General features: G+C 42.2%; 1 protein-coding gene and 2 long non-coding RNA genes across 6 annotated transcripts in view; 2 read left to right on the forward strand and 1 right to left on the reverse strand.

The window, feature by feature from the left end:
• LOC127931943 (transmembrane channel-like protein 6) overlaps nucleotides 1-8,377 on the forward strand; it is a 41,792-nt gene extending 33,415 nt beyond the window's left edge. The window contains 6 exon segments of the mRNA XM_052526097.1: nucleotides 3-47; nucleotides 2,880-3,013; nucleotides 3,281-3,457; nucleotides 3,730-3,808; nucleotides 6,684-6,782; nucleotides 6,910-8,377. Coding sequence (XP_052382057.1) covers nucleotides 3-47; nucleotides 2,880-3,013; nucleotides 3,281-3,457; nucleotides 3,730-3,808; nucleotides 6,684-6,782; nucleotides 6,910-6,924 — 549 coding nt within the window. The 3' untranslated portion in view covers nucleotides 6,925-8,377.
• On the forward strand, nucleotides 119-2,552 carry LOC127932640 (uncharacterized). 4 transcript variants are annotated; one of them, XR_008146262.1, is made up of 7 exons: nucleotides 119-319; nucleotides 590-725; nucleotides 794-861; nucleotides 1,610-1,745; nucleotides 1,950-2,085; nucleotides 2,222-2,289; nucleotides 2,358-2,436. It is a non-coding gene; the product is annotated as an uncharacterized LOC127932640 (long non-coding RNA). The 4 variants fall into 4 exon arrangements; XR_008146260.1 differs by having other exon boundaries at nucleotides 120-319; nucleotides 2,426-2,552; XR_008146263.1 differs by lacking the exon at nucleotides 2,222-2,289.
• A 547-nt stretch (nucleotides 8,378-8,924) lies between the features above and the next one.
• On the reverse strand, nucleotides 8,925-9,240 carry LOC127932664 (uncharacterized). The gene is made up of 3 exons (XR_008146309.1): nucleotides 9,223-9,240; nucleotides 9,103-9,174; nucleotides 8,925-8,979 (listed from the first exon to the last, which is right to left on the reverse strand). It is a non-coding gene; the product is annotated as an uncharacterized LOC127932664 (long non-coding RNA).
• Nucleotides 9,241-12,584: the final 3,344 nt, after the last annotated feature.

Genomic DNA, 12,584 nt, shown 5'->3' on the forward strand with positions numbered 1-12,584 from the left:
GATCTGTACAGATCATCAAACTACTGCTTCTCTTCTACATGAAGCAGGTAGGTTCTCCTATGTTATTATCACTGTGCCATGATCATACTGGTCACTTCTCTTCTACATGAAGCAGGTAGGTTCTCCTATGTTATTATCACTGTGCCATGATCATACTGGTCACTTCTCTTCTACATGAAGCAGGTAGGTTCTCCTCTGTTATTATCACTGTGCCATGATCATACTGGTCACTTCTCTTCTACATGAAGCAGGTAGGTTCTCCTCTGTTCTGATCACTGTGCCATGATCATACTGGTCACTTCTCTTCTACATGAAGCAGGTAGGTTCTCCTCTGTTATTATCAATGTGCCATGATCATACTGGTCACTTCTCTTCTACATGAAGCAGGTAGGTTCTCCTCTGTTATTATCTGTGCCATGATCATACTGGTCACTTCTCTTCTACATGAAGCAGGTAGGTTCTCCTCTGTTCTTATCAATGTGCCATGATCATACTGGTCACTTCTCTTCTACATGAAGCAGGTAGGTTCTCCTCTGTTATTATCAATGTGCCATGATCATACTGGTCACTTCTCTTCTACATGAAGCAGGTAGGTTCTCCTCTGTTCTGATCACTGTGCCATGATCATACTGGTCACTTCTCTTCTACATGAAGCAGGTAGGTTCTCCTCTGTTCTGATCACTGTGCCATGATCATACTGGTCACTTCTCTTCTACATGAAGCAGGTAGGTTCTCCTCTGTTATTATCAATGTGCCATGATCATACTGGTCACTTCTCTTCTACATGAAGCAGGTAGGTTCTCCTCTGTTCTGATCACTGTGCCATGATCATACTGGTCACTTCTCTTCTACATGAAGCAGGTAGGTTCTCCTCTGTTATTATCAATGTGCCATGATCATACTGGTCACTTCTCTTCTACATGAAGCAGGTAGGTTCTCCTCTGTTATTATCAATGTGCCATGATCATACTGGTCACTTCTCTTCTACATGAAGCAGGTAGGTTCTCCTCTGTTATTATCACTGTGCCATGATCATACTGGTCACTTCTCTTCTACATGAAGCAGGTAGGTTCTCCTCTGTTATTATCAATGTGCCATGATCATACTGGTCACTTCTCTTCTACATGAAGCAGGTAGGTTCTCCTCTGTTATTATCACTGTGCCATGATCATACTGGTCACTTCTCTTCTACATGAAGCAGGTAGGTTCTCCTCTGTTATTATCAATGTGCCATGATCATACTGGTCACTTCTCTTCTACATGAAGCAGGTAGGTTCTCCTCTGTTCTTATCACTGTGCCATGATCATACTGGTCACTTCTCTTCTACATGAAGCAGGTAGGTTCTCCTCTGTTATTATCAATGTGCCATGATCATACTGGTCACTTCTCTTCTACATGAAGCAGGTAGGTTCTCCTCTGTTATTATCACTGTGCCATGATCATACTGGTCACTTCTCTTCTACATGAAGCAGGTAGGTTCTCCTCTGTTATTATCAATGTGCCATGATCATACTGGTCACTTCTCTTCTACATGAAGCAGGTAGGTTCTCCTCTGTTATTATCAATGTGCCATGATCATACTGGTCACTTCTCTTCTACATGAAGCAGGTAGGTTCTCCTCTGTTCTGATCACTGTGCCATGATCATACTGGTCACTTCTCTTCTACATGAAGCAGGTAGGTTCTCCTCTGTTCTGATCACTGTGCCATGATCATACTGGTCACTTCTCTTCTACATGAAGCAGGTAGGTTCTCCTCTGTTATTATCAATGTGCCATGATCATACTGGTCACTTCTCTTCTACATGAAGCAGGTAGGTTCTCCTCTGTTATTATCAATGTGCCATGATCATACTGGTCACTTCTCTTCTACATGAAGCAGGTAGGTTCTCCTCTGTTATTATCAATGTGCCATGATCATACTGGTCACTTCTCTTCTACATGAAGCAGGTAGGTTCTCCTCTGTTCTGATCACTGTGCCATGATCATACTGGTCACTTCTCTTCTACATGAAGCAGGTAGGTTCTCCTCTGTTCTGATCACTGTGCCATGATCATACTGGTCACTTCTCTTCTACATGAAGCAGGTAGGTTCTCCTCTGTTATTATCAATGTGCCATGATCATACTGGTCACTTCTCTTCTACATGAAGCAGGTAGGTTCTCCTCTGTTATTATCAATGTGCCATGATCATACTGGTCACTTCTCTTCTACATGAAGCAGGTAGGTTCTCCTCTGTTCTGATCACTGTGCCATGATCATACTGGTCACTTCTCTTCTACATGAAGCAGGTAGGTTCTCCTCTGTTATTATCAATGTGCCATGATCATACTGGTCACTTCTCTTCTACATGAAGCAGGTAGGTTCTCCTCTGTTCTGATCACTGTGCCATGATCATACTGGTAACTTCTCTTCTACATGAAGCAGGTAGGTTCTCCTCTGTTCTGATCACTGTGCCATGATCATACTGGTCACTTCTCTTCTACATGAAGCAGGTAGGTTCTCCTCTGTTCTGATCACTGTGCCATGATCATACTGGTAACTTCTCTTCTACATGAAGCAGGTAGGTTCTCCTCTGTTATTATCACTGTGCCATGATCATACTGGTCACTTCTCTTCTACATGAAGCAGGTAGGTTCTCCTCTGTTATTATCAATGTGCCATGATCATACTGGTCACTTCTCTTCTACATGAAGCAGGTAGGTTCTCCTCTGTTATTATCACTGTGCCATGATCATACTGGTAACTGGACTATGTAGACTAATTACTATCCAACTTCAACTGAATGTCAAATGACCTTTAACCTTGTCTTGACTCACAAACTGTTCTCTGACCATATCCTGACAGTACTCTGTGTGTGTGTGTGTCTCCCCCCCACCAGACTAGTGTGATGATGAACTGCCAGTCCCCTAGGAAGCCCTATAGGGCCAGTCAGATGAGCACCATCTTCATCACTCTCCTCTGCTGCCCTTCCTTCCTGGGGGCTGCTGTTTGTGTCAGCTACACCATGTGGAGGTAAGGAGAGATGGACAGATGTCAGTAACACACACACTGAAGATGTTGAACACACACACACCTGCAATATACATTATCCACATAGATAACGTAGTATATCAATCTCTCTCCCTCCAGTATCTGTCCACTATGTTCCAGTCAATATACATTATCCACATAGATAACGTAGTATATCAATCTCTCTCCCTCCAGTATCTGTCCACTATGTTCTAGTCAATATACATTATCCACATAGATAACGTAGTATATCAATCTCTCTCCCTCCAGTATCCGTCCGTCTGAGTCATGCGGTCCGTTCCGCAGCCTGTCCACTATGTTCCAGTCAGGGAAGCTGTGGGTGAAGGAGCTGGAGACACACAACCCTAACCTGGCCTGGTTAGCCTGGGCTCACAGCTACATAGTGGAGAACCCTCTGTTTCTGTTCCTCGCTGCTGGGATCTTCCTGTGAGTTGCACACACACACAGACAGACAGACAGACAGACAGACAGACAGACAGACAGACAGACAGACCGGTGTAAAGACACACATAGAGAGAGTCTGTCTGACTGACTGACTGAGCGAGCTCACAGCTACATGGTGGAGAAACTCTGTTAGGATGATAGCTTGAGGGATTTGACACAAACTAAGTTCCTTCAGGTTGCTTTGATCATTTCTGTCAGTATCTCTGTAAAAGAGAAGGTTGTGTGTTTTCATACTGTCTCTCTGTGTCTCTCAGGATAGTGATTTACTTCAACACCCAGGTGGTGGATGGACAGAGGAAGATTATCAGTCTGCTGCAGGAGCAAATAGAAAACGTAACGTCTCTCAACTCTCTTATACAATACTAATGTGACTTAACCCTTTATAACAGTGTGACTTAACCCTTCATAACAGTGTGACTTAACCCTTCATAACAGTGTGACTTAACCCTTCATAACAGTGTGACTTAACCCTTCATAACAGTGTGACTTAACCCTTCATAAGTGAGTTAACCCTTCATAAGTGTGACTTAACCCTTCATAACAGTGTGACTTAACCCTTCATAAGTGTGACTTAACCCTTCATAAGTGTGACTTAACCCTTCATAAGTGTGACTTAACCCTTCATAACAGTGTGACTTAACCCTTCATAAGTGTGACTTAACCCTTCATAACAGTGTGACTTAACCCTTCATAACAGTGTGACTTAACCCTTCATAAGTGTGACTTAACCCTTCATAAGTGTGACTTAACCCTTCATAACAGTGTGACTTAACCCTTTATAACAGTGTGACTTAACCCTTTATAACAGTGTGACTTAACCCTTCATAAGTGTGACTTAACCCTTCATAAGTGTGACTTAACCCTTCATAAGTGTGACTTAACCCTTCATAACAGTGTGACTCAACCCTTCATAACAGTGTGACTTAACCCTTCATAACAGTGTGACTTAACCCTTCATAACAGTGTGACTTAACCCTTCATAACAGTGTGACTCAACCCTTCATAACAGTGTGACTTAACCCTTCATAACAGTGTGACTTAACCCTTCATAACAGTGTGACTCAACCCTTCATAACAGTGTGACTTAACCCTTCATAACAGTGTGACTTAACCCTTCATAACAGTGTGACTCAACCCTTCATAACAGTGTGACTTAACCCTTCATAACAGTGTGACTCAACCCTTCATAACAGTGTGACTTAACCCTTCATAACAGTGTGACTCAACCCTTCATAACAGTGTGACTTAACCCTTCATAACAGTGTGACTTAACCCTTCATAACAGTGTTATCCAGATAGAAAACGTTCACCTCCTTTTATTACAGAACTGTCATAATAACACTGTAGTAAATATGAACCTGTAGAAAACATCTGAAACCCTTCCTCTGCAAAGAGGATCTTAAATAATCCCTTTTCCCACCTGACCACGTCTGGCTTCGCTGATAACTACTTTATTGAGACAAAATGTACTTACTATGACTGTGATGTGGTTGTCTCACCTAGCTATCATAAGATGAATGCACTAACTGTAAATCTCTCTGGATCAGAGTGTCTGCTAAATGACTCACTAACTGTAAGTCTCTGGATCAGAGTGTCTGCTAAATGACTCTGGATCAGAGTGTCTGCTAAATGACTCTGGATCAGAGTGTCTGCTAAATGACTCACTAACTGTAAGTCTCTCTGCATCAGAGTGTCTGCTAAATGACTCACTAACTGTAAGTCTCTGCATCAGAGTGTCTGCTAAATGACTCTGGATCAGAGTGTCTGCTAAATGACTCACTAACTGTAAGTCTCTGGATCAGAGTGTCTGCTAAATGACTCACTAACTGTAAGTCTCTCTGGATCAGAGTGTCTGCTAAATGACTCACTAACTGTAAGTCTCTCTGGATCAGAGTGTCTGCTAAATGACTCACTAACTGTAAGTCTCTGGATCAGAGTGTCTGCTAAATGACTCACTAACTGTAAGTCTCTCTGGATCAGAGTGTCTGCTAAATGACTCACTAACTGTAAGTCTCTCTGGATCAGAGTGTCTGCTAAATGACTCACTAACTGTAAGTCTCTCTGGATCAGAGTGTCTGCTAAATGACTCACTAACTGTAAGTCTCTCTGGATCAGAGTGTCTGCTAAATGACTCACTAACTGTAAGTCTCTCTGGATCAGAGTGTCTGCTAAATGACTCACTAACTGTAAGTCTCTGGATCAGAGTGTCTGCTAAATGACTCAAATGTCAATGTAGAAAATGTAGAAAATACGTTCAACACTGTGTATACAACCACTTAACTTGTCACGGAGCGTTCTAATACTGTGTATAATGTAATAATGGAGTGTTCTAACATTGTGCATAAGGTGATAATGGTGTGTTCTAACAATGTTTATAATGTGATAATGGAGTGTTCTAACACTGTATAAGGTGATAATGTAGTGTTGTAACACTGTGTATAAGGTGATAATGGAGTGTTCTAACACTGTGTATAAGGTGATAATGGAGTGTTCCAACACTGTGTATAAGGTGATAATGGAGTGTTCTAACACTGTGTATAAGGTGATAATGGAGTGTTCTAACACTGTGCATAAGGTGATAATGGAGTGTTCTAACACTGTGCATAAGGTGATAATGGTGTGTTCTAACACTGTGTATAACACTGTGTATAATGTGATAATGTAGTGTTCTAACACTGTGTATAACACTGTGTATAAGGTGATAATGTAGTGTTCTAACACTGTGTATAAGGTGATAATGGAGTGTTCTAACACTGTGTATAACACTGTGTATAATGTGATAATGTAGTGTTCTAACACTGTGTATAACACTGTGTATAATGTGATAATGGAGTGTTCTAACACTGTGTATAAGGTGATAATGGAGTGTTCTAACACTGTGTATAAGGTGATAATGGAGTGTTCTAACACTGTGTATAAGGTGATAATGGAGTGTTCTAACACTGTGTATAATGTGATAATGGAGTGTTCTAACACTGTGTATAAGGTGATAATGGAGTGTTCTAACACTGTGCATAAGGTTATAATGGTGTGTTCTAACACTGTGTATAAGGTGATAATGGAGTGTTCTAACACTGTGTATAAGGTGATAATGGAGTGTTCTAACACTGTGTATAAGGTGATAATGGAGTGTTCTAACACTGTGTATAAGGTGATAATGACCAGCTACATGGTTGTTCCCTGGTGACCTGTGTCATTGTGTCTCTAGGAGGGGGAGGATAAGAAGTTCCTGATCACTCGTCTCCAGGCCATCCACCAGCAGAAACGACCCCTCTCCCCTCGCAGACTCACCAGTCAGGCCAGTCAGGTGTGTGTGTGAGAGAGAGAGTCTGTACCTGAAGGAGGAGAGTGTGTGTATATGGCTGCATGCATTCCTTTGTTCCCAATTTGTCCTGGCTCACATTTCTGACCATTATCTTCTGTCCTCTTCCCAGGATTCCAACTGTTAGCATTCCAACTACTGAAAGGGCATTCTCTCCCTTCTCATTGGAGGGAATATCTCAGAATATGTCCTGAATGGACCAACCTGGATGTAGCTCTCCTCTGCTGCCTCTGGGAAGAGTTGTTAAGGGATTCTTCAACTGGAAAACTATTCTCATAGGATGTCCTCTTTCCCAGGAAGCTGAGTTGGGACTATAAAGGAATTTACTTCTTTACAATAACAAATCCCACAGACGCCAAAACGTGAATCTGATAGGATCCACTCTTTCCCAGGAAGCTGGTCCTTATAAGGATTGGGAATAGGATTGGGAATGGGACAAAGCAGGCTTTCCCTCTTCCAATAACAGACTACACCTCATAGGGAAAGACCACTTTATAGGATCTTACTATGGCCAGGCCATAGGCTCCACCTTACTGTAACTAGGCTACATAGGAAAAGACCACTGTCTTTATAGGATCTTACTATGGCCAGGCCATAGGCTCCACCTTACTGTAACTAGGCTACATAGGAAAAGACCACTGTCTTTATAGGATCTTACTATGGCCAGGCCATAGGCTCCACCTTACTGTAACTAGGCTACATAGGAAAAGACCACTGTCTTTATAGGATCTTACTATGGCCAGGCCATAGGCTCCACCTTACTGTAACTAGGCTACATAGGAAAAGACCACTGTCTTTATAGGATCTTACTATGGCCAGGCCAAACCTTACTGTTTATTCTTCATGTAAATGAAGCCACTGTCACAAAACAATGGTTTATCGACGTTCAATACTTTCAGCCAAAAGGATCTTTGTCCTTTTTTCAACTTGGATTGGAAGGCCTGGTCATGAGAGAGGATGTAGGGGTGAAGAGGTGAGGAAACGAGACTGGGATACGGTGTGCTTGTAGGGACACAGAACTGAATAGGGAACATAACAAATGCCAACAAGCTGCCAACGTTGCACAAAGGATTAAACCAGTGGCATTGTTAAGCAGGGTGACTTCTGTGAAATATAGGATTGGTATTTTTTTTATTGTAAATAGTTGTATTTTTTTTTTTTACTTTAGATGTTTTTATTGTATAAACAGGTATTTTGTCAAACAGTCCTTTCATACCAACTGTGAACAAATAGGTTATTTCTTTCCGTTTCTGATATAAAATGATATGTTTTTATGTTAATTGGTGGTCAACACACTGCTTCTGAAATGGCACTCTTCCCTACATAGTGCACAACTTTATAGGGCGCTGGTCGTACGTAGTGCACTATGTAGGGAATAGGTACCTTTTTGGATGCATCCTCTGTTTACTGACTCTGTAGGAAGAATCCACTTCTTAGTATCGGGCAATCTGATTGGTTCGTTCAAACAGGAAATGGTCTTAGAAGATCAACCACTGGAACAGTACGTTATTTGAATGTCTCTTATTGTTTTTAAGTTGTTTTGTTTGTATACTTTATACGAAATTAAATGTTTTAACATATTTGTGTGTGTATTTGCTTGTCTGATGTTTACCTAGTGGTTATGCTGCACTTGTACTTTTCAGTGGAGAAATCTAATATAAACCATTGAAACATACATCTTTCTATTAGTCAACACAATTATAATGTACTACAGACATGCAATCAGCACCATAAAAAGAGCTAAATATATTGACAATTTCCAAAGAATCACTTTCCTGTCGTAATAGCACTCATACATGATCCACCTAATAAATATGAAGTAGAATAGCACTCATACATGATACATCTAATCCAATAAATATCAACTCCAAAGTAGCTTGAGTTTAGGGTTGCAACATTCCCAGGTTTTCCAGAAATCCTGGTTGGATGATTCCCAGATTCTCTGTTTATTCCCTCCTGATTCCAGGAAACTTCCAACTGGGATTTCAGGAACATTTTGTGAAAGTTACCGAAAATGTGCAACCCTTCATTGAGTTCAAACAGTTAATCACATAACCTTTTAGAGATACTAAAGTATAGCCCATTATTATCCAGTTAATCACATAACCTTTGAGAGATACTAAAGTATAACCTTTTAGAGATACTAAAGTATATCCCATTATTATCCAGTTAATCACATAACCTTTTAGAGATACTAAAGTATAACCTTTTAGAGATACTAAAGTATAGCCCATTATTATCCAGTTAATCACATAACCTTTGAGAGATACTAAAGTATAACCTTTTAGAGATACTAAAGTATAACCTTTTAGAGATACTAAAGTATAACCTTTGAGAGATACTAAAGTATAACCTTTTAGAGATACTAAAGTATAACCTTTGAGAGATACTAAAGTATAACCTTTGAGAGATACTAAAGTATAACCTTTTAGAGATACTAAAGTATAACCTTTGAGAGATACTAAAGTATAACCTTTTAGAGATACTAAAGTATATCCCATTATTATCCAGTTAATCACATAACCTTTTAGAGATACTAAAGTATAGCCCATTATTATCCAGTTAATCACATAACCTTTTAGAGATACTAAAGTATAACCTTTTAGAGATACTAAAGTATAACCCATTATTATCCTTGTACAAAAGCATATGTGGCTAAAAGCACCATTCAGTATTATTCACCCAGGGAGAGTTGGAAGCAGCAAGAATACAAATGTTTGTAATTCTCGAAACTTCCAGTAGAGAGCGGCATATCATAAATCTCCCATTCCCCACTTACTGTATCATCCATCCAGACATCTCTCCCATTCCCCACATACTGTATCATCCATCCATCCAGACATCTCTCCCATTCCCCACATACTGTATCATCCATCCAGACATCTCTCCCATTCCCCACATACTGTATCATCCATCCATCCAGACATCTCTCCCATTCCCCACATACTGTATCATCCATCCATCCAGACATCTCTCCCATTCCCCACATACTGTATCATCCATCCATCCAGACATCTCTCCCATTCCCCACATACTGTATCATCCATCCAGACATCTCTCCCATTCCCCACCTACTGTATCATCCATCCATCCAGACATCTCTCCCATTCCCCACATACTGTATCATCCATCCAGACATCATCCATCCACCCAGACATCTCTCCCATTCCCCACATACTGTATCATCCATCCATCCAGACATCATCCATCCAGACATCTCTCCCATTCCCCACATACTGTATCATCCATCCAAACATCTCTCCCATTCCCCACATACTGTATCATCCATCCAAACATCTCTCCCATTCCCCACATACTGTATCATCCATCCATCCAGACATCTCTCCCATTCCCCACATACTGTATCATCCATCCAGACATCTCTCCCATTCCCCACATACTGTATCATCCATCCATCCAGACATCTCTCCCATTCCCCACATACTGTATCATCCATCCATCCAGACATCTCTCCCATTCCCCACCTACTGTATCATCCATCCATCCAGACATCTCTCCCATTCCCCACATACTGTATCATCCAGACATCTCTCCCATTCCCCACATACTGTATCATCCATCCATCCAGACATCTCTCCCATTCCCCACATACTGTATCATCCATCCATCCATCCAGACATCTCTCCCATTCCCCACATACTGTATCATCCATCCATCCAGACATCTCTCCCATTCCCCACATACTGTATCATCCATCCATCCAGACATCTCTCCCATTCCCCACATACTGTATCATCCATCCAGACATCTCTCCCATTCCCCACCTACTGTATCATCCATCCATCCAGACATCTCTCCCATTCCCCACATACTGTATCATCCATCCAGACATCATCCATCCATCCAGACATCTCTCCCATTCCCCACATACTGTATCATCCATCCATCCAGACATCATCCATCCATCCAGACATCTCTCCCATTCCCCACATACTGTATCATCCATCCAAACATCTCTCCCATTCCCCACATACTGTATCATCCATCCAAACATCTCTCCCATTCCCCACATACTGTATCATCCATCCATCCAGACATCTCTCCCATTCCCCACATACTGTATCATCCATCCATCCAGACATCTCTCCCATTCCCCACATACTGTATCATCCATCCATCCAGACATCTCTCCCATTCCCCACATACTGTATCATCCATCCATCCAGACATCTCTCCCATTCCCCACATACTGTATCATCCATCCATCCAGACATCTCTCCCATTCCCCACATACTGTATCATCCATCCATCCAGACATCTCTCCCATTCCCCACATACTGTATCATCCATCCATCTCTCCCATTCCCCACCTACTGTATCATCCATCCATCCAGACATCTCTCCCATTCCCCACATACTGTATCATCCATCCAGACATCTCTCCCATTCCCCACATACTGTATCATCCATCCATCCAGACATCTCTCCCATTCCCCACATACTGTATCATCCATCCATCCAGACATCTCTCCCATTCCCCACATACTGTATCATCCATCCATCCAGACATCTCTCCCATTCCCCACATACTGTATCATCCATCCATCCAGACATCTCTCCCATTCCCCACATACTGTATCATCCATCCATCCAGACATCTCTCCCATTCCCCACATACTGTATCATCCATCCATCTCTCCCATTCCCCACCTACTGTATCATCCATCCATCCAGACATCTCTCCCATTCCCCACATACTGTATCATCCATCCAAACATCTCTCCCATTCCCCACATACTGTATCATCCATCCATCCAGACATCTCTCCCATTCCCCACATACTGTATCATCCATCCATCCAGACATCTCTCCCATTCCCCACATACTGTATCATCCATCCATCCAGACATCTCTCCCATTCCCCACATACTGTATCATCCATCCATCCAGACATCTCTCCCATTCCCCACATACTGTATCATCCATCCATCCAGACATCTCTCCCATTCCCCACATACTGTATCATCCATCCATCTCTCCCATTCCCCACCTACTGTATCATCCATCCATCCAGACATCTCTCCCATTCCCCACATACTGTATCATCCATCCAGACATCTCTCCCATTCCCCACATACTGTATCATCCATCCATCCAGACATCTCTCCCATTCCCCACATACTGTATCATCCATCCATCCAGACATCTCTCCCATTCCCCACATACTGTATCATCCATCCATCCAGACATCTCTCCCATTCCCCACATACTGTATCATCCATCCATCCAGACATCTCTCCCATTCCCCACATACTGTATCATCCATCCATCCAGACATCTCTCCCATTCCCCACATACTGTATCATCCATCCATCTCTCCCATTCCCCACCTACTGTATCATCCATCCATCCAGACATCTCTCCCATTCCCCACATACTGTATCATCCATCCAGACATCTCTCCCATTCCCCACATACTGTATCATCCATCCATCCAGACATCTCTCCCATTCCCCACATACTGTATCATCCATCCATCCAGACATCTCTCCCATTCCCCACATACTGTATCATCCATCCATCCAGACATCTCTCCCATTCCCCACATACTGTATCATCCATCCATCCAGACATCTCTCCCATTCCCCACCTACTGTATCATCCATCCATCCAGACATCTCTCCCATTCCCCACATACTGTATCATCCATCCAGACATCTCTCCCATTCCCCACATACTGTATCATCCATCCATCCAGACATCTCTCCCATTCCCCACATACTGTATCATCCATCCATCCAGACATCTCTCCCATTCCCCACATAC

The sequence above is a fragment of the Oncorhynchus keta genome, chromosome 10 (assembly GCF_023373465.1).
Source record: "Oncorhynchus keta strain PuntledgeMale-10-30-2019 chromosome 10, Oket_V2, whole genome shotgun sequence".
NCBI classification, from domain to species: domain Eukaryota; kingdom Metazoa; phylum Chordata; class Actinopteri; order Salmoniformes; family Salmonidae; genus Oncorhynchus; species Oncorhynchus keta.